Source organism: Clupea harengus, chromosome 13 (genome assembly GCF_900700415.2).
Source record: "Clupea harengus chromosome 13, Ch_v2.0.2, whole genome shotgun sequence".
NCBI lineage: Eukaryota > Metazoa > Chordata > Actinopteri > Clupeiformes > Clupeidae > Clupea > Clupea harengus.
In genome coordinates, this window is record NC_045164.1 from 4721249 (window position 1) to 4747636 (window position 26388).

At 46.7% G+C, this 26388-nt stretch overlaps 1 protein-coding gene across 3 annotated transcripts; it reads left to right on the forward strand.

Moving 5' to 3' along the window:
* fam135a (family with sequence similarity 135 member A) lies at nucleotides 1-25807 on the forward strand. Of its 3 annotated transcripts, XM_012817069.3 has the most exons (22): nucleotides 1-377; nucleotides 1329-1401; nucleotides 2734-2893; nucleotides 6826-6905; nucleotides 11635-11774; nucleotides 11941-12011; nucleotides 12410-12583; nucleotides 13064-13190; nucleotides 14497-14650; nucleotides 15642-15719; nucleotides 16343-16392; nucleotides 17446-17601; nucleotides 18624-18697; nucleotides 18869-19023; nucleotides 19312-21247; nucleotides 21642-21802; nucleotides 22335-22426; nucleotides 22554-22651; nucleotides 22804-22955; nucleotides 23179-23289; nucleotides 23564-23677; nucleotides 24573-25807. In XM_012817069.3, the coding sequence occupies exons 3-22, from the start codon at nucleotides 2817-2819 to the stop codon at nucleotides 24776-24778; spliced, it is 4206 nt and encodes a 1401-aa protein (XP_012672523.2). In that variant the 5' UTR covers nucleotides 1-377; nucleotides 1329-1401; nucleotides 2734-2816; the 3' UTR covers nucleotides 24779-25807. The 3 variants fall into 3 exon arrangements, with proteins under 3 accessions (XP_012672523.2, XP_031434569.1, XP_031434568.1); XM_031578709.2 differs by lacking the exon at nucleotides 15642-15719; XM_031578708.2 differs by lacking the exon at nucleotides 1329-1401.
* Nucleotides 25808-26388: the final 581 nt, after the last annotated feature.

The window sequence follows — 26388 nt, forward strand, 5'->3', positions numbered from 1 at the left end:
CATGCCCAATGAAGATGCTGGACTCCTCCTACTAATGTCGCTGCTGTTTCTGGCACGCCATGGGTCTGACAGAAAAAAAATCTGTGGCAGACCATTTGAGAAAGGCATTTGGGATGCGAAACCGAGACTGATCATGTATCAGAATAGTTTTGTCTGGAGGTCTCTTTTAATATTGTCGGGTAGACTGACATTTATATGTGCGTGATTGTCCTTAGCGAAATTTAGCACTTGGAATTCTCAAAACTGTGCTATTAGCCAGGTTGCTACCGCGGTATGCGGTGAAAAGAAACGCCGTTTGTGAAGGATATTGAGCAATTCATCCTCATAAATCAAGCCTGGTGCCTTGGCCTTTCCCTTCACGCGGGTTCTTTGAAGAGGTAGTGGCATTTATGGTTTATTTCCATAGATTGGTCTTACTTAGTGCTGTTTAACGCGTTAGCCAGTCAGACACAGCATACTTTCGGAATGTTTAGTGCACAAGAGTAACATTAGCTCATGGTTTTGTTAGCCAGCAAGCTACATACGTTACTAGGCTAGTTAGCTTGCCAGCTAATGTAAGCCAACACTTGTTCATTGATATTAGTTAGCTAGTGCTAACGCAAATTGATGCCTTAACTAGCTAACAGGCTAGATTCAATAGCCAACTGTTATGATCTCGCTTGACGGTGCTAGCTAGGAGAGGTAGTAAGCTAGCGTTGCTTGCTACATAAGTTATTAGATCTGAGTTGCAAGTCTGGTATCTCAACTAACGTTTATCCATCCATGTCTGTCACTTTACCAGTCTTGGGATATAAGTTGATTGATGTAATACAATTACTATTAGATGTTAAACGTTAACTAACTTAGCGATAGCTAGGCTGTAGGGTGGCTTGCAAGTATAGACAATGTTATTAGCTGGCTACAAACAATTTAGGTGCGCCCAAATAGCTTGTCAGTTATTCTCCTCTGAAGTAGATAACATAACGTTAGCACCACCAAGTTGGGACTGTTCACCTTTGCTCGTTTAACATTACTTAACCGCCCAACTGTTTAGCTAGTATTAACCCCCAAAAATATCCAAACCCAAAACAACCTAACTTTAGTTATCTATCGTTATAGCCAGTTAGCTGGCCAGCTGCGGGTTGTGTCGGATGTCGTTTTTCAACGTTGATTTCAACATGTCTAATTTCTAGCATTAGGATTCATATCAATATAGAGTACCCTAGGTAGGATAACGTGGTGATCGAGGCGTTGTGCGTTACCACACTCTTTTGCCTTTCCTTGAGTCAATGTAGTGTACGAACCTATTATTCATTAGAATGACCTATCGTTCTCATTTCTCATTTTAGTGGTCAACGCAGGGCATTCCAGCTGCTTAGAATGTTTTTACAAAAGAAAAGTAAGCTGCTATCTGGAAACGCGGTGAGTGACGTCTGCCGATTGATATGAAGCAATTGCAACTGTTATTTTGCTCTGTTTCCCGTCAGCAAATTTAAATGTATACTCTGTGAGTCATAAACATCAAGACCGTGTTTACCTTCCTTGAGAGCAAAGTAATGGTTTGTCAGCTACCTTACGGAATTGGGTCAAAGCTCACGACTACAGCAGATCTGGAGATGCGCCTTTTGATTTACAGAGGGTTGATAAATGGATTAAGATTCAGTTGATGCATGACGATAAACAAGATTATATAATAAAGGTGAAGAAAAGGCCACCCGGTGCTGCACCATATAAAATCACGCTGATCTTTTGGTCATTCTGATATGGTTCTTATGACATTAATTCAAATCCATAAAATAATTCAAATTCATCACCTGTGGGGATGCAGAAATGTGGCACTGTACACCAAAGTTGCAAGCAGCTGTGTTATTTTGAAGCTTATTTCTTCCTGATATCCATATCAGGTACAAAGCTAAATATACACTCATACCTGCTAATTCCTTTGTTGGTACATAGATTTGCATCAGACTGTAAGCCACTGCATTCCTCTGTTGTTTTGAAAATGTTTACGGTGAGGATTATGTGCTGTGTGTTTATGTAAATTGAGCCAGGGCATGCAGTCAAAGGACATAACGGGTGTCCAGTTTGTTTGCCTATGTAATCTGCTAGCCACAGATCAAGTGTGGTGCACTGTTGTATGAACATAGACCTTCCTGCTCCACTTCCTGCTCCCTGCTCCACAGTCACTATTAAGGAATAACAATAGGCCTATGGGTTTCTATACAGTTACATTTCCACACATTCAAGTGTTTTACATGACCAGGGGCATGGACAAGCTTCGTGACATTAGCTTTCCTGTGGTACTCTATATTGTCTGATAGGATGGGAATGTTTTTGCCAAAAAGTCTAATAACGAGGGGTAATGCTTAGTCAATTGAGTTAAAATACTCCCTGCTGTGTGTATTTCTAATATTGTCCAGCTGTGGATATAGTGTTTCAGTGCTATTTTGGAGTAGTGATTCATTGCTTTGCCCTCTTTCCCACTCTCTCCCACTCACTATGTTTAGGTTATACACCAGACTTATTTAGCCTCTAGAGCAGTGCTTAGAAAATGCTACACTTGTTCATCCTTTAGGTAGAAATCGGCTTTTGTGGTGTTTGAATGTATGTCAATTCATAGAGAGTGGGAACGTGTGTCTGTGTGTGTGAGCAGCTTGCAGTAACGCATTTGCTTGCCACTTTCGTCGTTTGTTGTCTGAATGCCATGGGTCACATGCTTGTCACTGACGCCTTTGAATCTCCCTCCCTCTGCAGTCTTGTCACAAATGATGTGAGCTTTAGCCCACCTCCACCACCACCACCACTACCACCGCCGCCGCCTGCAGCCCCTCTCCAACATGAGCGAGGTCCAGGCCACAATAGAGTTCTCTGTGGAGCTCCACAAGTTCTACAATGTGGATCTGTTCCAGAGAGGGTGAGTAGAGAGCACATCCTTGCCTTGCCCAATCTCAGGGCTGTCAGTCAGGTTCACAGTCGTCCTGCTTCTTCTCAGCTGTGGTTGTCTATTTATTATATATTATCCATCTATTATCTGTCTATCGCTTTTACCTTTTATTATTTTTTGCTCTATCTCTTAATTCACTGTGTCAGGTTCTGGAAAGAACTGTGTTGTTTTTTTTTTTGTTTTTTTTTCCTACTTTTAAGGAAAATGTGTCCTCATGCAGGGTTCCTTTGGACTGAATGTTTTGCTGATTTGAGATGCTCACACATTAAGCTTAGTGTGGCACTCCCTGGTCCCGTGTAGGCCCTTGACCACTCTGTGGTGTGTGGCTTGACCTCTGACCCTTGGGGTCACATGCGTGTATGGGGCACTGAGTGAACAGGTCCAGCACTTCAGTGCTGTCACTATTATGTTTTGCGCCCCCCCCCCCGTCTAAATCACTGTGTGTGTCCCATCCAGTACTGTCTCAGGGAAGCTTTTTTTGCGTCTGAGTCAGCACACGCCAGAGGGAGAACTGAAATGGAGAAGTGCCTGGCTACACGAGCAGTGAACCCTTTCTTCTCAAGAACAGTCTTCCTTTTTTGTTGCGCACCCATCTGCTCCTAAGTACTTGGGAATGAAGCGGTGAGCTGTTAAAAGCTGAGGACTATAATTTCATGTCGCGGAGCTCGCGAAGGCAGCATGCGAGAATGCCACAGCTCCCCGCCAACAACGTGCAGAGGTGGCACATCCCTCGAAGAGAAATGGCTGTGTCCCCCCTTTCTGGTTGAGCCGCAGAGGTCAGGTTACTTGCGCCGGCGCGATAGAAGAGGCCGTTCTCAGAAGAGGAACCTGGCAGTCTTGTGTCCGGGTTTCTCTGAACGGAGAGATTGTTTATGTGAGAGCGTTTTTCTCTCAAGGGGCCAGACAGGGTCTTTTGTTTCCTACGCTCTAGTCTCATGGGTGTGTTTCCGTAGAGCTTGTGCGCTAAATGAGCAACGCTAGGTGAGCCATTAGCTAAGACCAGAGAGATCAGTCAGGTCATGTCAGCACAGCTCCAGGATGTGAGCAAGACTGCAGTCAGCTGTGGTTTAAGCCTGCTTTGTGGTTTTCCTTCTGTTGACACATATTGGGATGTGTGTAACTTCACTCTTATTTTTTTTGGCCTCCATCTGAAGTAATCGTCAGTCATCGCTGTTGTGAATTGCCTCAGGCCATAAAATCGTCTGACTCTTAACACTGAATTAGTGACTTATTCTACTCGAGGGGAGGAGGTCCAAATGTTTATAGCAAAGATGACAGTTAGGCCTAAGGCGCGTATCTAAATATTTTTTGATATTGTTGCTTGCTAAGGGCGAAGTTGTTTTTCTTTTCTCTAGATTTATAGCCAGAGTGGCAAACTGAGACAAGCTCGCTAACATTCAGAACAACCTTGTTCTGTATAAGCGCTTTTAAAGCAGCATCTTTTTGGAAGTATTACAGGTAGGTCACACAGGGATTGCTTCTCCATTGCTGCAAAAAGAATCCATTTTGAGGACATACTTATCCTGGATAATTCAATAATCTGGCTGTGCTTCTCAAACAGACTGCTCTCCATAAAGAGATGCTCCATTCTTGGATGGCGTCTTTGTAGAAGTATTTCTGTGGACAGGCCAGACATATATTTTTGTATCATTTGTTTGATAATTGATAAACACCCTGACCATAATCGTTATAGCCTAATATAATAGTAATATAAAAGTGTGTCGGTGCGAACGGACATGCTCAAAATTGCAAAGAGCCACACATCATCTCTTTATGTTTCCACGGGGCTTTAATGCATGTCATTTGTGGAATGGCTCTAGCGAGAACATCAGATTGGTGCTCTGATGGAATTTACAGTTTGATGCTCCCATGTAATTACTGTCATACACCCCCTCCCAACCATCTGGAGAGATCGAGGGCTGTTCTGAGTGAGTTGGGGGGTATTGATTCCATTTGTGGGGAGGAAATGCAGCGGATGCGGCCCCCCAGGGATATTAGAGATGCCTGCCACCTCCTGCCTCTGGCGGAGCAATGTCCCAATCAGATTGCTTTACCTCCACTTTGTTAGCTCCACTTACTGGGCTGCAGCCAGTGTTCAGACTCCACGCCACACCCTCACTCACAGTCAGGATAGCTTGCATACCTGCATGCCGTCTGATATGAGGGGGCGTGCATAAACTGAACAAAGCCAGGGTTGAAAAACAGGCAAGGCTACATATCAGGTGATTTTGGCACTGCGCGGCCTGTTTCCACCGAAATCTGGCCTGTTTGTTGTGGCTATTGTTTGGCTAAATACAGATGCCTGTCCATCTACCGAAACACGGAGCGGTGTCTCCTTTCAAATCCCATTGCTGGAGTAACACCAAACAGGGTGTAGTCAGTGGTTTACATTACATTCCAGATGCCCTGTGCATGGTGTCCTAGTGCGAAGTGGATAACATCGCTTCCTTCCTGTTTGGTTCATGTGTGAAGCCCATCACAAAGAACTCTGTTTCAGATGGCAATCCCTGCGAAATGCAGCACATCAGAGGATAGTGTTTTTATTTTTTCTCTTTCTTTTCTCCTCATCTCCTGAAATGTCATAGTTCCCATGGCAGCAGCACTCACATACTAGCATCTCTGGCGGCGCTGAGGTCACAGTGGGGTCTTTCTTCGTCACTCCGGTAGGGTGGGGGGCGGGGGGATGCTGCCAGGTTTGCTCAGCTGCTGCTCAGGAAACAAGCAGCTCCCCACATATTTGAGTTTCCCTGGGAACAGCTGGCCTTAGCTTCCTGTTCTGGAGACCTGGTGCATTGTGTGCTGCTGCTCTCACTGCCCTTTTAATGCGCGTAGCAGTGCTCGTTTGATCAAATAATAATCCCCCTCCTGCCTGCCCCCACTAACATCCACCCACTTAAGAGAACACTTGTTTTCTATTTTTGAAGGCGACACTTTTTCCCTGCTATTTGAAACCCTTGGCCCTCTCAGGAAGTAAACAATGGGAGCTTGTGGGTTCTCTCCAGGGTCTCTACCTGACATCAGCCAATTTTTAACACAACAGGCGTGGGGTAGGGTGTTGTGAGGGGCCGTTTTATAGAGGAAGGGGTAGGGCTTGTGTTGTATCAGAGCATTTTCACAGCTTCGCTTCGTATGGCCTGTCGAGACTTGGCTGTTTAGGTGATCACAGTGTGTGTGTGTGTGTGTGTGTGTGTGTGTGTGTGTGTGTGTGTGTGTGTGTGTGTGTGTGTGTGTGTGTGTGTGTGTGTGTTAGAGTGTCTGGGTCTGTGTTTCGGGCAGACTGTAAATTTGAGGAGAACGTAACGGCTCATCACTCATTCATGAGTGCTCGAGTTTCGACTGCTGTGCTTTTGTGTCCTGTGACCTGCTCAATTTGTTCTCCTTTTACTACACACTCACTCTCTCTCTCTCTCTCTCTCTTTCTCTCTGTCTCGGAACACACACACACACACACACACACACACACCTTCCTGCTCTCTGTCATCTCCCTTCCACCTGACTTTTTCCTATGTAACTGTAAACCCAGACTTTCACTGAGATTCAAGAACTGAATCTGGTCGCTGTCTCACTTGTCCCAGTAATGGGATGTCTAATGTTCTGCCTGTTTCCTCTTCTTCCAATGGTCTGGCTGTTTTCAGTATGAGAGTATGTCCTCCATCGGTATATGAAAAAATAAGAGACAATGATCATATGTGCATGTGTTGTTGTGTAGGCCAGAGTTGTTTAGGAGGTCAATCGAATTTGGAAGGTGTAGAAAAAGCAAGCAATACATAGCTTCAAAAACAAATGTGTGTCTCAAAAGTTTGTGCTTTGCACACGTATGGCCCAGTTTATTTCTGCCCCAGATTCAAGTGTGCAGGTGTCATTTGGCTGCATTTTTATTATTATTTGTTTAATGCCAACAGATTCTACCAGCTCCGCGCCAGTATGAAAGTGCCACCGCGGGTCCCTCACCGAGTGGAGGCCAGTCTGCTTCATCCCTCAGGTCAGTGTGTCCAGCAGGATGCCCAGAGCATCCCACAGTCACCACCAGCTGCCGCGCCAAAGCTTTCACCAAATGCCACGAGCCTCGGGATTTAAGCTGCGTGTTCCAAGGAGGGGGTGGAGGTGTTCTACATGCGGCAAGAGTATATTTTGCTTGAAAACTGTTGTGTGCGTTTTTATATTGAGGCTATTGAGTTCAGATGGTGCTATGTTTGGGTTCTGAAAAAGTGGTCTGAGGCCAAAAACGTTTCATACAACCTTAACCTCATTTTGCCTTGTTGAAAAATGGTCGGTGTCCACATTGTGCAAGCTGCTAATATTATATGCACAGCTATTGAGAAACTACAGTATTTGTGCAGCCTTATGATGTTCATAAATTGACATTGATTGCCTGGAACACCTCAGACGGCAGGAATGTCATGGTGAAGTCTGTGGTGCCATTATTTTGCAATCATGACTCACTATCATTATCATTGAAATTCTGTAACGCCCAGAAAAGGCTAGGCTCGGTTATTATCAGTAACATGCTACTGCTTTACACCCCATTTACCACACAATCTGTCAAAATGCTTAATCTGTTTCATGTTGCTGTAGGTTACTGTATGTGTGCAATGCTAGGTCAAACAGTACATGCATGGTATCTTAGTGTCACCTACATATTTCCTGACCACAGATGGTAACAAACACTAACGGAACACAAACAGTTTGATCGTGTGATGCCAAAGGTATAAACTTGGTGTCGGCACACCCAGGCTGGCAGCAGTATCAGTCAGAATTTCAGTATCGATCCAAAATAGGTTTTGTTTGATCAGGTGAAACGTGGGCCTGCTTAGTACTTACAGGAGCGTGCTTTCAGTCAAGGGTCATTAGAGGCATTTAAGACCCGGAAACCTTCTTTGACACTGAGTAAATTCTTCTCCAGTAAGGTAAATGAATGACCTGAATCAATCGTTAAACTTGACGCATAATCAATCGGTCAGCTCAGGCGTTTAGATGTTGATTTGGCACCGCCTGGGATTTGCTCATGTGCACACCTTGGTCAGTGCATCATTGTATCCTTTTGATCAAATCAAGGACATGCATCTGAAATTCTGCCGTTATGCTTAAGTGAACTCTGATTATAATTTTTGCATGGACCAACTGAGAGATCAGTCTTGCATCTCTCAAGCGTTAGTAGATTTGGTTGAGTATTAGATTTGGTTGAGTCGTGTCTGTGCACAGGATGCGTGGACGAGTAGGTAGACGGCGGTGGGTTTATATCCAGCCGAGTTCTCTTCTGCTCAGTGTTTGGAGTAGTTCATCTCTCTGAACCGCTTTAATGATGATTGCTTTCATCTAAGAGCACAACATTCGCCCCTTCACATCTCTGGATGCAGCAGATCAAAACAAGAAAAATCTGAAGAGAGACTCCATGTTAATGTGTTGGTATATACGGATGCATAGCCCTCGCTCAGTCTGACACACTGCCGCTCATTGTTTAATAGCAGTTGGCTTGATGAAATGCAATACTGTTGGATGTCTGTCAGTTTGTCAGTGGAGCCTGTGATTTGTAGTGCCCCAGGGCAGATGGCTCGTAAAATCGTTATTCTCTCTTTCATGTAGATTGTTGGCAAACAAAACATTGCCTGCGTGAGTGCACACTGTGTGTTCACCATCTGCTTGCCTGGCCGAAGGTGGGCATGTGGTGAACAGGCACACCTGGCCATACCACGTGAGGCAAGGGAGAAAGGTGGGCAGCGGAACATTCCAGAAGGTCTCGGCTGCCCTCGATGCGGTCACTTCTCCTTAGGGTGTCCTCTGCGGGGATGCAAACTGTGTTTGCATGCCCACCATATGGACAGTTGAATGAGTCTACAGTTTCCTTTTTGTCTTTTTAAACCTCTCTTTGTGGAGGGGGGGTAGCTCAGCTGGAGGTGCGTGGGTGTTTTTGCGTGGTAATAAGTTAAATGTAATGTTTGGAGGGATTACAAAGCATTAAAGGAATTAGATTATGTGTCCTTTTTGAATGCTTTGAACTTGTTTTAATAGCTTTAGAAATGCGCACTGAGTAGAGGTTGCCTGGTGGAACAGTAGCTTAGCCTGTTATTGACTGTCTGCCAGTGTGTGCACGTGAACACTGACATTTGTCCCTCCCTGCATGTGTGCTCTCATGTTGGCTAATGCAGTTGTAACCGACTGCCTGACTGCCAGACTAACAGTCAGATTATGCCGGTGCAGTGCATTCCCCTGTCTGTAAACCACTGATAAACTCAAATCCACAATCAGTGCTCCTCGCAAAAGGTCTCAAAGGGCAGGGTGCTCAGCGTTCCCTGCTGCGTACTTGCGTACGTACACCGCCGTTTGAGGCCACAGCAAGCCTGTGCACTGTCCTGTTACAGTCTCGCTTGAACTTGTTTCTCCCCTCATGTTTGCTCTGAGCAATTTGATATTTTCTCTGAGTCACAGGCACGGCCTGTTGGTTTATTTTATTTATTTATTTAGTTTTTCTGTTGCCCGGAGTGTTCCACAAACACGTCGCGTCTGTTGAACTCTGAAATGATTCACTCGCTCTCCTCACCTCCTGTTTTCAGGCATGCTGCCCCCAAGGTTTTGGCTGCGGTCCCTCACCAAGTGTAACAGTAGAAGGATGCCTACTAGGACCTCCAGGCTAGGGTATCAGCCATGTTTACACAGACCGTCGCTGAGATGGTTTATGTGCATTAAGGGGATGGAGGGAGTAAAGCACCACTGAGGGTTTGTGGCTTTTAAAGGCCTATATAGCATGATGAGTCTTGATTGATGGTGAAGTGCTGATGCGTCCGGATCGGCGCCCAGGGGGGGGGGGGGGGGGGCGGATTACGAAAGCGGCCTCTGCCCGTGGAGGTTGTGAAACCGCCTCGCCAGCGCCGAAGACGCTCAATGCATCAGTATTGACATTCATTGTGTTAGCCCAAGCGCTGGCTTTCAGTTGGCACTCATCGCACAGAGTGCCCTTTTGTTCTGGGCTCAGCTCGGCCGCGGCGGCGGATAGCAGAATGCCAGGCTAATGGCTGAAGAGAACGGTGCCGCGCACTTAACGGCACCGCACCTGGATCACAGGCCCTGCGGTTTGCCAGCGCTCAGACCACAGTTTGCACGAGTGAAATACAGGGGTATTGATCAAAGGCATCATCAAGCTTGTAAACGGCTGAGGTTGTAGAATAATTACGTTTACATTTACACTTACATCCACTGTTTCTTACAAATTACTCTTTCATTGCAAAGCTCATGCAATATGAATTTTGTGAATTTTTGTCAGCTAACTGTGATGTTATTGGAATTGGTTCTGTTGGAATAGAAACCAGAAGCTTTCTGACCACTGCACCAAGATGTGTCGAGCCAAGATCATGCTCCTGAATTAATTCCTGTTATTAACTGGCAGAGATGTGAAACAGCCAAGAAGAATATTGTCATACACTTGCAGTAGACCTGTGCATTCACAACCCCCAATGATGCCCTTGCAAGAGGCAAAACAATTAAAATTCAGATTAAAACGCGCTTCTTGATGAACAGAGGTGATGCGCACATGTTTTGAAAACAAATATGCATATTGCATAACAATCTGTTCCTTATCCTTTTGATCAAGGCTCAGAGCGAATGAAAGGTCGATACCTTTCAGATGATTTTCAAGAATGCTTTTGTCTATAGATAAAGAAACCTTAAAAAACGGATGCTGTTATCTTTACAAGCTAAAAGGTTCCAACAATTTCAAAGTTGCTAGTATTTGCAGTATGTATGAGTTCTAAACTGTTGCCCGCTAATCTGAAGCCGAATGGCAGAATGGGAACAGCAGCTGTGCTGCCATGTGAAAGGATCTAATTACATACCTGAGACTATATCTTTGGAACACTGGGAAAGAAAACTTGGAGAAAGCGGCTGATTCTGCAGTATGAAAAGTACACTGGTAACAATCACACCCCTCTAGTTATGAAAGCTTATCACACATGTCATCACATCAAAGATATCTCACATCAAACAGATATTTCAGACTGTGAAACTGTTCTCATGAGGTTTTCAGACATGCTGTGTTTCTTTGCCTGAATTGCTTTAAGTGCCGAAGGGTAATTGAATGTAGCCTGGGAGGAAATGTGATTGATCTTAATGTTGTATTTATTTGTGTCTTAATTTAGTTCACCCACAGTTTGTGAGGTACTGGGAGTGCAGCAACAAAATCAGTTAGTTGAACTCGCATTGGAAATGTTTTTTTGTGGTTATGATTGAAAGGGGTTGCTAATTGCGCCTCACGATCCTCTCATTATTCGCTCAAAAATAAAACCTCCAGTGTTCATACACAGTTCTTGTTCTGTAAATGGGAAATAAACATAGTGTCTCCGACCGAGCCATAAACAAGCCGATCACCACAATACTTCAGGAGCACAGAAGGGAGGGGTGTCATTTGTTTGGCTGTTGAGCTCAAATATGTAAAACCTTTCACGACACCGAAACCAAATCACGGACTGCACCTTGAAGTGGCTGCTTCTTGTTACACCTGTAATATATTGTCTTCATCCATTCCGCGGGGAAAGTGTCACTAACCCAGAGATTCATTTACCAGTTAATGTTCATATTACGTAGGAGGTCCCTTAGGCTTGGTTGTTCTCACCCTGTGGAAGACAGATTTGCGGACAGAACTTGGCGGGTGCAGTGGACTGGAGTGGAGGGTGTTTCAACAGGGCTCTGTGTTTGAACGGTGAACTTTTCTCCCTCCCCAGGGTCAGACTTGGCCTTCCCTGCCAGTGTTCAAGATGACGTCATCTGCAGCAAGACCTTCCAGATCCTCTACAAGAACGAGGAGATAATCGTCAACGACGTGCTTATTTTCAAAGTCATGATGCTTCTAGACGAGAAGAAGGTAAATTATTATATGTTTTGCTCTTGTTACAGAGGTCAAAAACTTCCTCAGTGCTTTTTCTAGTTTTGGTAGTGAATTAGTAGCGGTAGGTGGTCAGAAATCCCCGGTCAGACCCCTGTGTGCTCTTTCGCTGTGTTTGAGTGTCTGTCTTTTCCCTAACCACCAGGTGGAGGAATCTCTAAATGAGATGGACTTCCAGCTCGCTCTGGACCTGTTCTTCACTGACGGCGACTACTCGTATGTATCCCAGGGTTCTGACACATGGCTCCTTTTTCTATTTTTTCTCTGTTCTATAAGTGTGGTGCAAGTAATGTTGAGCAAAGATAGTAGCTGGGTGTATATTGCTGGATGTGTGGGTGACTATTGATTGATCTATTCGGTTGAGAAGGATGTCTTTCTCTCACCCATGTGTTGCTTTCCACCATCTTAGTTTACATCCCTGTTCTTTGCGTTCGTAGTAAACCTTCAGGCTGTTTGATAGACTGCTGAAATTAGAGAGGACATCTGATAAACAAGCGTGTCCTTGAGGTGTGTGGCTAATGTCCCCTGTGTGTCCCCTGTGTGTCCCCTGTGTGTCCCCTGTGTGTCCCCTGTGTGTCCCCTGTGTGTCCCCTGTCCCCTGTCCCGTCCCCCAGGCCTGAGGACCCCAGCACCCTGCAGAGCATCAGCAGCCGGACGCTGCGCTTGCACTTTAGCCTCCAGCGAGGCATCCATCAGCATATCAACGTCATGTTCGACTACTTCCACCTGTCCGTCATCTCCGTGCTGGTCCACGCCTCCCTGGTAGCCCTACACCAACCCCTCATCAGGTCAGCGAAGGACCAGATGCTGGGAAATCATTTTAGGACAGGACTGTAGGAAAGTAGCGAGGCTTTAAAGATGGATCGTTGTGTTGACCATGGATCTTTAGCAGCAGAATCTGGGAAGAGGCGCTGGGGAGAAATAAAGGCCCATTTTTGGTATCGTGCCTGAAAGGGAATTGTTTTCATTTGTTTGACTACATGCAAGTTTGTTGCAGTCAGCAAGTATTTCCCTTTGAAAGACTCGGGCTGTTTTCTTAAACTCTCCGACTTGTTTTGGTCAGCGTTGTGGGAAATTATTCTTGAATTCTGTCTGAGAATGCATAACTATGCTATTTTATCATTTACTGTTATTTGCCTGCTACTACAGATATTGCCAGTTTACTACCCTTTGCCTTTGGGTCTGTTGTGCTGAGCTGTCTGTCTTTTTGTATTTTCTGTGTGTGTGTGTGTGTGTGTGTGTGTGTGTGTGTGTGTGTGTGTGTGTAGCTTCCCCCGCCATGTGAAGAGTACGTGGCTGAACCGAAACGCCCCTGCGCAGAGCAAAGACTCCCTCATCCCGCCTCTAGAGAATGTGGTGTTTGGCAGCAGCTATGTCAAGCAGCTATCCCCAGATGTAAGCATTGTATAATCACCCCAACAGGAGACTGACCTGCCCTTAGCAATGAGCTGACCGCCCTGAGCCATGTAGCATTTGGAATCGTACCTAATTACTTAACCCTTATAGTATGGGAAGTTTGTCATACTAATCAAGACCTTTTGCATGCTGACATCATTGAGGTAATTTACAGACGACACTGAGGAGGATAAATGCGCAGGTTTACTAGGGAATAATGGGATTTTCTGCTTGCCTTATTATCTTTGGTAGTATTTGAAAATGTTTTAATTAGGAAAGGATAAGTAGAAGGACTTTTGTAGTAGTGACGACCTGTTTTAGACACCAGAACATTCTCAGAGTGTCGAGATATCAGTATCATCACTGAGTGTCTGAGTTCAAACCATTCATCTGGAAAGGCCAGCGTAATGTTATTTTGGAGTCTTTGTTAGTCCGTGGCCTTGTTTGATTGGATCACAGATGATGTAACATTGCAGCAGTGGCGAGAAGCGCCACTCGTTCTGATGCTGTGGACGGGCGGACCGGAGGATTCGAGAGCAAAACCCTCCTCTTAGTGCAGTAGCTGCCCACATCCTCCGCAGACACCTCAAGACCCAGAATGCACTCAGGCCAGCCTAGCTAGGTTTCATAACCGCTGCAGACAAAAAAAAATGCTATATATTCCCTTTGTAGCTTTGCCTCACCATTGAGCTGGTCTTTAGTATGGACCACACAGCAGTAGAGACTTGGATTTCCCCTCCGGCTGAAGTCTTGAGCCGCACATCTCACAGCTCCATGGCAGCCTGGGTCTCGGTTCAACAGCGTACCTAATCCAGTCAGCTCTTACAGCGGCAGACAGTTGAAGGCTCTGGTGGAGTTGGAATGGAAAGAACATTTCGTTTATTTAACTTTTTTTATTAATTTTGGTTTACTTTCAGTGTGCTCCTACTTGCTACAACTCCAGAGTACAGTCTGAGGGGACCGAAATGCTAAAGACAGATAGGGAGACCAAAAGTCAAACACGTATTCAGTTCTCTTAAAAGTGCCGATCCATTACACCTTTTGTCAAATTCAGCAAATTGTTCCTCACAGTTCTATAGCTGTCCAATATGTGTTTGTACGGTTCTGGCTCTGTAAATGGGGAAACGATCAAAAAGTGGCTCTGACCGAGCCATCCATTATTTCAGCCAACCAGGTCGTTGCTTCAGGAGCACAAAAAAGAGGGGTGCAATTTAATCGGCTGTTGAGCTCAATAATCACTTTTCACCAGAATCGTGGACTCCACCTTTTAAGTGTGTTGTTGTTGTTGTCATTCTGACTCCTTCAGGGGAAGACGTTCCTGGTGGCTGACCACTGCCTGCAGCATGCCTTCAACCTGCACCAGAGCCTGTGTGCCAGCCTGCTGCTGGCCTACCAGGGCATCTTCGGCTACTTCACCACCGTCACCAAGGACCTGCCCTCCTCCCATCACATGGAGCTAGGTACAGTTCCCAGAGCTCTCCTCTTCCTCCTCCTCTTAGCTCTGGCTGTCTGGATATGAGCAGCCAGTGTCTGATGTTTATGATGTCGTTCACACTTAGCGCTGTCGTTGATGCTTTGTCCAAATCAGTTTGAAGGTCAGTGGATGTAAAATGTTGCAGCCTGGGAATTGACCTGTAATATGGGCTGTCCAACGCCACCTCCAGCCTGAGTTATGTAAATGAAAATGTAAAATGTAAATGTTTTCAGCACCACTTTGTCATTCAGTGTTTTTATGATTTATTGTTTTGACCTTCAGCTTCGCCTTGCTAGTCAATTTTATTTGTATGTTGGATGGTTGTGTTTTAAGATGTTTGTTGTGATTTGTTATCCATCTTGTGTGTAACAAAAACAAAATGTGTTTGTCTTACCATTTACTTACTAACCATTTAATTAATCCCAACTCTCACACCCGACCTCTTTCTTTGGCCACGACTAAGATTGGTTAGCTGGGCAGTAACTAACTCAGAGCAGGTTCTCATAACTCACCCTAACCAGAATGACCCATCCAGCTATGTGCTTGTGTTTCTTTGTGTGTATGTGTACTTGTCTGTGGGTGTGTGTGAATTGTGCAAATTTCCCGCAGACTTTGCACCTTAATTATGTGTGTATGATTGTGTGTGTGTGTGTGTGTGTGTGTGTGTGTGTGTGTGTGTGTGTGTGTGTGTGTGTGTGATTGTGTGTGTGTGTGTGTGTGTGTGTGTGATTGATTTCACTAAAACCCCACCTTTCCAACTGCAGATTAGCTTCCTAAGCCCCAGTCTCTATCCTGTAGTGAAACATCAACCCAAAGACACTAACCGCTCTCCTCCTCCTCCTGCACTGGCCTGCTTGGGTCAGCCCTTCCTCTTATTAACCCACTTTAACTGTAAATGGCTCGTACAGAGCAGTGAGCAGCATCTGAAGCGAGCGGAAAGTTGAAAATGTGCCTCCATGTGCAATCCCCACCACTAGCCAAGCCCAGCATGCAGGTCCTTTATGAAAGAGTTCTCAGAAGACCTTACCCCCGAGGCCAAAGGCACGTCACCATAGGTATGTTTCCCCCCTTTATGAAAGCGTCCCTCCCTAGACAACTCGCCTTCCTCCGCCTTTCATTATCCTTCCCCTCCGTCCTCTCTCCTCTCCTCTCCTCCTCCTGATCCGCCTCTTCAGGCGCTTCTCTCTGCAATGAGTATTTCTTGCCGTTGGAATACTTGAGATCTTTGGTCTTTTTTTTCTTGTTCTTCCTTATCTAGTATTTCTAGGGTATTGGGCTAACTCTTCATGTCTTTGTCTCTCTCTCTCTCTCTCTCTCTCACATACACTTTTTCTCTTTCTCTCTGCTCTTGACTTTTCCTCCTCTCTTTAGCTGGTATTTTCTTCATTCTCTCTTCCTTCCTCTTCCCTTCTTTGATTATCTATCTATCCATCCATCCATCCATCCATCTCTCTCTCTCTCTCTCTCTCTCTCTCTCTCTCTCTCTGTCTCTCTCTCTCTCTCTCTCTCTCTCTCAGCTCTGGTATCCCTTTAGCCTCCTGGGGTCTCAGTCTAATGTCTGCTGACCTTCTAGTGGTGCCATTTGTTCCCTCAGCCACACTTGCAGACTAATCAGACGTTCATGTTTTCTGTGTGAGATGAATCATGGCCTTTCTTTTCTTTGCACCCCCCCTCCCAGAGAAACTTGACGTGGAGGCCCGTCTCGCTGAGCTTTGTGACCAAGTGAAGGTATGTACCCTATGTTTTTTCCATTCAGAACATGTTAAACATAAACACTTACAAGCAATTCAGACTTACATGTCAGCCTGATGGTAATATCACACTGATAATGCCGTGCGATTTGTTCATCTAGTGAGAACATCAGTCACTCGTGTGTTTGAGAGTGTGAAGTCTGCCTTGGCATGCCTAGCTCTGTTCTCATTTCTGTTAAAGCAGAGGAATAATTTATTTGCCTCTCTTCTCCTTTACGTCAGTGGGAGTATTTATCAAAAATTGAGAAGCTCTGAAATATTTATCCCATTTATTATGCATCCCCCCCCCCCCACCCCACCTCTCTCTGACTCCCGTCTTGAAGTCACTGGGATGCAAAGCAAGCCGTCCGTGACGTAACTTTGCTGAGGCTGCAGCTCAGCCCTCAGCTAGCGGGGAGCATAGCCAACTGTGCTAATCTCTTTTGCGTGACACGAACGCTTGTGGTGGGCCATGACACAACAGCTCCTGGGGGCCGAGTGGCTGTCTGAGCCCAGATAGATGTACAGGTTTGAGCCTCGAGGTCATCAGAGCTGCTCACAGTGTTTTTACGCTCTGGCTGTCAGCCAGGATGAAACGCTGGTAGATGTCTCCCAGCAACACGGGTAGCACACACTGACTTTATTTAGCCCGTTTCAAGTTATCTACAGTGCTTCATAATGTCTGTGTTTTATTAGACGGCAGGTCTGTATGTGGGCATGTGTGTGGATTAGGATCATTGGGTTAGTTATTATTCAATAGTTAGCCGGTGTTAGCCCTTTTCACAGAGTGATCACCATCGTAATATCGTGTTCAAAAATCCACAAATTTCCTTCAAACACTTATCTTATCTCACTTGTCTCCGTTCTGTCGCAACACCCAGGGCCTTCTGGTTCCGGAGGATCATTGTGTGTCGGTGCCCCCTGGTGGCTGAAAAAAAAGACTCCCAGTGTCTGTTTTTTCACCGGCCTCTTGCCCTGTGAATAATTGCGCGATGCTGTGCTCTCGTGTGTGTGTTTGTGTGTGTGTGTGTGTGTGTGTGTGTTCGAGAAGAAAGCAGAGAGTCCTGACGAGCTGGCAGAGCTGGTGAACATGAACCTGGCCCAGCTGTGCTCCCTGCTCATGGCGCTGTGGGGCCAGTTCCTGGAGGTGGTGTCCCTGCACGAGAGCATCGCCGCCCTGCTGGCCTTGGACCACCACATGCTAAGGGTGAGGCACAGACACTTTTCTATTATTTTGGTCTAGAATTTTTTAAATACTTATTCACCAAAAACTCCTCAAGGTGTCCTAACTGTTCAAACTGAAATGTACAAGGTGTCTCCTTTTACTGAAAGACGAGTACAGTGCAGTTTTATACTTGATCTGAGTGCTCACGGTCGTGAAAAAGCGTGTGAAGTGTGTGTGTGTGTGAGGCTGTGCTTTCAAATGAGCATGATCCCAATGTGAAGCTAATCACTCACACCTGCAGCAGCACCACCCCCCTGCCTCCTCCAGTGATGTGCCGGTGTGGATCATTATGGGATGTAATGTGGAGGAATGTGTGAATTGGTGCTGGCTTGCCATATATGGAGGTTAATGATTTCTAATCTAGCAGGCATATGCATGCCTTTCACTGAACACAGGTAGTGTTGGTGTTCAGATCGAGCAGCTGAGCTGCAGGAGTTCACTATTCCACCCTGCAGTAAATCTGCTATCAGAGAGGTGGCAAGCTGTGCGTAGCCCTCCTGGTGGAAGGAAATGGATCTTGGTGTCAGTCTAATCAGTCACACCCATAACTGTAACCCAATCTCTGCTAATGGGTGTGAGGTGAGCAGATGGGAATGTGGGGGTGGGGGCAGATGTGCTGCTAATAGGCCTACATGAAGATTTAAATTAGTCTGTTTCCTTGGACAGCTGGGAGGAAAGATGTGCACGCAACGCAGTGCCTGCTAATATGATGGTATGTGCCGGAGTTGAATGACCAGTTGGCAGGAATGCTCCAGGTATAATTGTTCTCTCACACTCCACACCCCGTGGGGTCATTCTGTGAGACCTGTGTGATGTACGTGAGGGAGGTTTGTGAATTTGCATCGACACTGGAACTGTTTGCAGATGTGAATTATTTGAATTAGGCACTTGCAGTGTAACTCACGCCTACAGAAAATCAATAGTTCACTCACTTGGACATATAGAGGCATGTGTAATGATTCCATTCTAAAAAAAATAAACGTATTTATATTTCGCCTGTGCAGGTCCGAAGATTTGCAGAGGCTTTCTTTTGCCTGGAACACCCGCGTCAAACAGCACTTGCCTACCAGGAGCTCCAGTGAGTGTCTTTCATTATCTCATCCATCGCAGTTCAGATGAAGAATCCTATAACTCTTTTAGCCACAGTAGGCAGAACTGAGACAGTCAGTGTTCAAATGATGCTGTGTGCTCGTGAACTCACTGAAGTGTTCCGCGTTCTGTCTCGTTCTCGTTCTCGCTCTGCTATCAGCGCTTACAGCCACCAACAGATGACTACAGCCATCAAAAGCTCCTCCTACTTCCTGTCTCTGCCGCCAATGGCCGTCGAGTGTGCCGACCTGGACGGGGATGTCAACTCGCTGCCAATCATCTTTGAGGACCGCTACCTCGACTCAGTCACTGAGGGTCAGTCTCGCCACCTGACTAACTACTGCAGTGATTGACACTGAATTTTCAAAGCCAATATTATTTCAAGATTTCTAAATCTGCTGATTGCTTTAAATGATTAATAAGCCCAGCAAATAACCATCTTTATGGGAATTCAGGTTTTTCTATTTAAGTGCAGTTAAAATATAGAAATAGAACTAGAACTATTTATTATATTTTTACATTGCATTTTCACTAATTAATTGTAAGAAAACAAGCTTCCATGCTTTCTGTTCGCACACTTAACCTGCCTAATTGTCTCTTCAGATCGCGATGGGCCGTGGCTTGGGATGCCCAACGCTCGCAGAGGGTCTGTGTCGGGCCGGTCAGACCGGTCCAGCTCCAGGGACATCAGTGCCAGTGGCGCCAGCCTCCTCAGCCCGACCCCGGAGCCCCGGCACACCACCCTAGCAACCACCTGGCCCGAGACTGCTGCCGACCAGCAGCCGCTCAAGTCCAAAGCCAAGTCCATCAAGATGAAGAAGAACACCAAGACTGAAAACGCCAAGAAGCTGGTGCGGCAGACCTCCAAGGACTTGGTCATCCTCACCGGCTACAAGCACCTGAAGCTGCCCCAATCCTCCGAGCCGCTGGCCAAGCCCAGGGAGGCGGCGGAGGCCGGAGGATGGGGGGAGGAGAGAGAGGGTCTCCCCCTCCCGGGAGATGGTAGGAACAGTGCCAGTCTAGGGGCCAAACACGCCCCCACGCTGCCCGACCCCTTAGGGGAGGGCGAATGCCAAACGGATACCAGCTGCCAAAAGGACGATTTCACCAACCTGCTCCGGCCCGGCGCACATGGCAGGCCCCAGGCAGGCCCTGGAGCCGTAGGCCCTGAGAGCAGAGTTGCGCCAAGGGTGGAGCCGCCGCAGCAGGGGGGCCCCGCTGGAGGGCTCCGGCACATCGATGTGAAGCCCAGTGACAAGGACCCCTACCAGGGGGAGAAGGTCACTGTGCTCACACCAGGCTGGCTGGGGGGGGCCTCTAAGGCTGGGGAGCTGCCTGAGATCAATCTCTCGCAAGGGGGCGGAGGGGTGGAGGGGATACAAGCAGTGGGTGTCCCAGCACAGGGAGATACAGCGCAGGGTGTCAAGAGCGACTGCATCCAGCTGCCCGATGGGCCTCCCTCGGCCTCGTCACGCCTCTCGGACTCGGGCATAGAGAGTGAGCCCAGCTCTGCCACCCAGTTGGCCCCAGGGCCTCAGCCGAGCGCCGACGCCAGCGCCGTGGAGCCCGTCTGGGTCCCCCAGCAGGCGGAAAAGCCCGCCAGGCCAGTCTCCACCGTCAGGCCCCTCCAGACGCTCCTGGGCTCCAAGAGCCTCGCGCTGCTCGAAGGGGGAGGCCCCTGCCCGGAGACCACGAGCGGCGTCAGCGGCGTCCAGTCCTCCCTCACGTCCATCACCTCGCTCCCGTCTGACGAGGAGACCGAGAGCGAGCAGCCGGCTGGCGGCGGCAGGAAGTCAAGCGTGCTGGTGCAGGAGCAGAGCCTGGTGTTCTCAACCGACATGGATCCCTGGGAGCCGGCCAGCGCCCACGCTAACAACCCCCTGTGCCCCGCTAGCACAGCAGACGCCACCGCAGAACCCCCCCTGCTCCCTGCGGCCAGCCCAGGAGACCAGACGGTGTTCCTGGACCCCCCACCGCCGGGCGCCCCTGTCGGGGGTGATGCTGTGGTGGGGGAGCCAGCGGCGGCAGCTGCGGTGGCCGGGGGAGGCCAGTCCAGCGCCTCGGGCACCAGCAGCACGGACCTGGTGAAGCGCGGCCTGGTGGAGAACTACTTCGGCTCGCGTTCCAGCACCGACGTGTCCGAGATCAGCCCCGTGGAGTCGGCCGCCGTCACGCTGGGCGTCGGAGCCGGCGCCACTGCGACCGACCCACCGAGCGCTGCGGGCGGCGCCGCCGCTGCTGCCAACGATGAAGACGAGGGTGACGAGGAGGAGGAGGAGGAGCAGCCGGAGCACGAGAGTATTCAGAACGGTTACTACGAGGAGACGGACGGCCAGACCTACGTTAACGGCGTGGAGGCGGAGAGGGAGGGCGGGGCTGAGGGGCTGAGCCTGCTCTACGATCAGGTGGGATTGGAGAACCTGCTGGAGACGGGCGGCTCTGTGCGCCAGCCGGGCCCCTGCTGCCAACCCGGAGTAATAGCCCCCGGCGCCACGAGCATGCGCTGGTACGAGAACGTCCCAGAAGCACACATGAAGCCGTAAGTCTCCAGCGCTCTTAGTCCATCTCTCTCTGTGTTTACGCCCCCAGACAAGGATGGGGCTGGACAAAACCGATGTCGCAAGCTCTAGGGGTTAAACCTGTGTTAGAGGGTGAATGAAGTGTACAACTTCTAAATCAATGTAGAGGCTTATGAAATCGAACTGAATATAGTCGTCTTCTCATGTCGTCCGTGTCAAAGGCTACACACTTTTGTGATTGCTTTATTTTCCTTCTTGCTAACTGTGCGTGCTTAGAGAATCAATGCCCTCAATGTTGATCCCTGAGTGATGTCTCGTGCGTGCGTGCGTGCGTGCGTGCGTGCGTGCGTGCGTGCGTGCGTGCGTGCGTGCGTGCGTGCGTGCGTGTGTGTGTGTGTGTGTGTGTCTTTGCAGGTTTGTGCAGGCCAAAGAGGAGCTGAAGCTGCTGAAGTTGCCTGGCTTCCTGTACAGTGAGGTGGCGGAGCTGGCCTCCACCACGGCCTACTTCAGCCTGGAGGAGGACGACAGCACCGACGAGGGCGTCCATCTGGTGGTGTGCGTTCACGGCCTAGATGGTGAGCACCCAGGTCACACACACACACACACACACACACACACACACGCACACACACACAAACTCTCGCCCCATAGATAGAGAGTGCACAGAGTGCACAGTGCATCAAGCATGTGAGTCGCCACATACTTATTCCATAGGTAGAGACGGGGCCGACAGGCAGGGATATTGTAAAAAAAAACAATATTGTTTTTCTATTAGCAGGAGTACCATTTTTAGGGGAAAGCCCCACCTCCTTTCTGTTAACTGATCGGATCGGAAAACTAACCTTCTAACCGAAATTTGTCGGCAAAATGAATGTCTAACCAATCTGTTCATTGTTCAAGTTGGATTGAGTGCAGAAAGAATACAATTTGTGTGGAGTTCAATACAGTTTTTGCATTGCAAGTACTGTGATTAAAAATGTAAAGCTACACCTGCTTCTTGTTTTGTTTTTTTTAGCATTTCATCTGTGTGTGGTTACAGAAGGACAAGAGTTTGGGTCATTAGCTGGCAGTGTGCAATAATCTCTGTTCTCTACCTCTGCACTACAGGAAACAGTGCTGACCTGCGGCTGGTGAAAACCTACCTGGAGCTGGGACTACCTGGCTCTCATATAGAGTTCCTCATGTCTGAACGGAATCAGGTAAACGCCTCCAACACGTGGAGATAGGTGCTCCTTAGAAGAGAGGGGTGTTAATGAATAGCATTTTTCGGCTCACAAATACTGTCTTCATTTGTTAATCCTTGCATTTTTTTTTTCCTCTCTACAGAATGACACCTTTGCTGATTTTGAATCAATGACTGACCGGTTGTTGGATGAAATTGTTCAGTATATTCAGATCTATAATCTAGCTGTGTCAAAAATCAGGTAAAATGTTATTGTTATTATTTATTTATTTATTTTGCTTTAGTGTCTATGCTGGTTGGATTAACATTACATCTGAAAGTTTCCAAAGCAAATTGTCTGATTTAATTTTGACTCTCTCTTTCTCTTTCTCTCTCTCCCCATCCCGTCCTCAGTTTCGTTGGCCACTCCTTGGGGAATCTGATTGTGCGCTCCGTGCTGACGAGGCCCAGGTTTAAATGCTACCTGAGCAGGCTGCACACCTTCCTGTCTCTGTCAGGGCCTCACCTGGGCACCCTCTACAACAGCTCCGCCCTGGTCAACACAGGTGAGTCACACAACACAAGACATCATGTGAGCAAGGCCCACTGAGATGAAGTCACAGCGCACGATCAGTAGGTAGAGGAATGTATTCAAGGGCGTGGACATGTGTTTTACCTGTGTTTAAGTAGTGATAATAAAGCATAGTCTGAACATCAGTTGACTGTTTATTTGATTTTGTATTCATGTTTGTCCTCTGCTCCTGTTGATGAGTGTGCTCTCTGTACCAGGGCTTTGGTTCATGCAGAAGTGGAAGAAGTCGGGCTCCCTGCTCCAGCTGACCTGCCGCGATCACTCAGACCCTCGGCAGACGTTCCTGTACAAGCTCAGCAAGAAAGCAGGTGAGCCTCTGGGCCCCGTCACTCACGATTGGAACAGGAGTGCTTATGATAATGAGGATGTCATTGAAGACTGTGATGCCTTTTTTTTGCAAAGTTGTGCTATTATGTGCTGGAAGGCTAATGCAACATGTTCAGTAGTGCTGTTTTGTAATGGCCACTTGATATAAATGCACTTGACTCAAGTATTTCCCTCCTGACTGGCTGATAAGATAATCTTGCTGCATGACTGATGAGGCTGAAGGACGACATCTCTTATCTTATCTGCCCCTCTCAGGGCTCCAGTACTTCAGGAATGTGGTGCTGGTGGGCTCTCTGCAGGACCGCTATGTGCCCTATCACTCCGCTCGCATCGAGATGTGCAAAACCGCCTTAAAGGACAAGCAGACAGGTGAGGCTGGACACACACACAGATGACTGCTGCGTCTCGCGCTTTAGCACACGCACACAGACACAGACACAGACACAGACACAGACACAGACACAGACACAGACACAGACACAGACACAGACACAGACACAGACACAGACACAGACACAGACACAGACACAGACACAGACACAGACACAGACACAGACACAGACACAGACACAGACACAGACACAGACACAGACACAGACACAGACACAGACACAGACACAGACGACTGCTGGGCCTCCTGCTCTAGCACACACACTTCTCTAGACTAGCACACTGACTACACATGTTCTCTTTAGCGTTTGTCTGTCATGTCTGCCATGAATGAGATGTGTATTTGCAATTGATCTGGGAGTGGGAGCCAGCCTGGGTTCTATGTACTTATCAGAGGGTTGTTTATTTATCAGGGACTGTTAATGGCATTAATCAAACTTGGCATAGTTATTACCATTGGGATGGAATAGTAATGCTATGAAGCAATGGTACTAATAGTGATATGGGAAATATACAATTGCTACAGGCACCCATAGTGGTGGCATATTTTTCATATATCACTGGCCTCAAGTTTACCTTTGCCTTTACAACAGTTGACCACAGTTGCTATTATTTACCTGCATTCTTTTTTTGATTTCCGTCTGTGGTTGCTAAGGAGAAGCTTGGATGGTTTCATTACAATCCACGCCCCTCTGTCTTAGCTCCACCTTATACTATATCACTGCAGAACTCCAGTTCTAGCATTCCAGTGCACTGGATTACAATGAACTGTTACTGTCTGTCCTTAGCTAGCCAGATCTATGTTTATGTATTTGTGTACTAGGCTCTGTCACTCCATTGTGGTTGCCTATGTTACTGTCACCCTCCCCCCCAGGTCCGGTTTATGCCGAGATGATTGAGAACCTGCTGCTGCCTGTGCTTCAGAACAAAGAGTGTAACCTGGTGCGCTACGACGTCATCCACGCACTGCCCAACACCGCCAACTCACTGATTGGCCGAGCGGCACACATCGCCGTGCTGGACTCCGAGATCTTCTTGGAGAAGTTCTTCCTAGTCGCTGGCCTCAAGTTCTTTCAGTAGACTGTCAAAAAGTAAGATGGAGGGAGAACTCAGAGTTACCTCACAGCACCCAAACGAAAAGACATTCAGTGCAAATCACATCATTTTTTAGATGATTTTTTTTAAAGTATGATATTTTCTTTTTTGTTTCCTTGTAGGAGGCAAAATGAAAAACAAAATAAGCATCATATCAGTTTTTGTTTCTTAAACTTTTTTTGTTGTTTTACCTTTTAATAGCTGGTGCATTGTGAATGTGTAATTCTCATTTTGATTTTGATTTTTCTACTGCCATTTTTCTTTTTGTTAACGGATGATTTTAATCATTTTTTTATGTACTGTCAAGGTAATGCTATTGTCTCCTCATTTTTTTCTCGTGGTATTTTCAGTGTTATTTATGTATATTATATTTTCCCGGTTTAATTCCACATTGTTATCCAACTACACACGGTTATTGCTGAACTGGAAATGTAGCTGCTAAAGATATGAAATATTTATTTTGCGGGAGGTGAACCAAGTCTGCTCTGCACATCTTAAAAATCTATATTTCAGCGCTCTGTTTTTCATCAGACGGCATAAAACAGCGAGACACAGAGAGAGAGAGAGAGAGGGAGAAAAAAAAACGATTTTTTTATGACACTTGTCATTTTTACTACTCACGTTTTTTACAGATCCATTTTATACATCACAAAAGACATGCTTCCAGACTAATTCAGAAGATTGTTGATTGTAGCTTAGAGGCAGCAGTCTGGACCTGAGCGCTGGTTTTCCACACTGCTGCTCCTAGCGGTCGCCACGTCATGCACAACACTAACCCAACCTGGAGTTGGGCAGGAGACCCTTGAATTTAGAGCATGGTAACATTTTTACTACAGCGATTATAAGGTGACAGTTAGGCCAGGTGTCAGTTATTTCATACAGCACAAAGCGATCAATCAAAGTGGTTTATGAAAAGTATTTATGTTTGGTATCTGGGGTGAAAAATTATTTATGCTTGTAAACGAGAAAACGGTATTTTAAATAAAATAAAAAATAAAAATTTCTCATTTGTCACGATGGTTTTGTATCATTGACTGCAATCTTATCCATTAAATGTACTGTAAGCAAAAGGCAGTGTCTCCACTCAGTTATTTCCAATCACTCCATTATACAGTATCTGCAATATGTCTAGATTAGTCTCAAGACAAACTGTTTTAGGCAGGTTTATCTTGAACACAAAGTTCAGAACTGTGACGTTATGTCGTTACATCTTTCATAGACGCAGAAGTGACTGTGCAAGCAGTGTATTCATTTTTGTCAATGGAAAAATGTCTAGTAGAGCTTTAGGTTTTCTCATCTTTAACCTTAAGAAGCCTATGGATAACTGAGAGAGAAGATTCCTATTACTTCCACTGGGTGGTACTGTTCTCTTCTATCAAGAGTGAAATGCTGTGTACTTTGAAGTCAGGCAAACCTGCGCTTTAAAATTAATTTTCTTTTAGCCTAGCAAGGATATAAAGCGTTATTTGTAAGTAAAGTTTATCTGACTCATTGCAGATTTTTCCCCCATAGTATTTCCAATGTCACTGCATCACATTCTTCCACAGGTGATAAAAACAGTCATCTTTCCCGAATTTTTACATGTTTTGGACTGA

Coding starts and splice junctions, on each gene's coding strand:
- fam135a (XM_012817069.3), top strand. CDS start 2,817: ATGAGCGAGGTCCAGGCCACAATAGAGTTCTCTGTGGAGCTCCACAAG. Junction 2,894..6,825: donor GTGGATCTGTTCCAGAGAGG/GTGAGTAGAGAG, acceptor TAATGCCAACAG/ATTCTACCAGCTCCGCGCCA. Junction 12,012..12,409: donor TTCACTGACGGCGACTACTC/GTATGTATCCCA, acceptor CCCGTCCCCCAG/GCCTGAGGACCCCAGCACCC.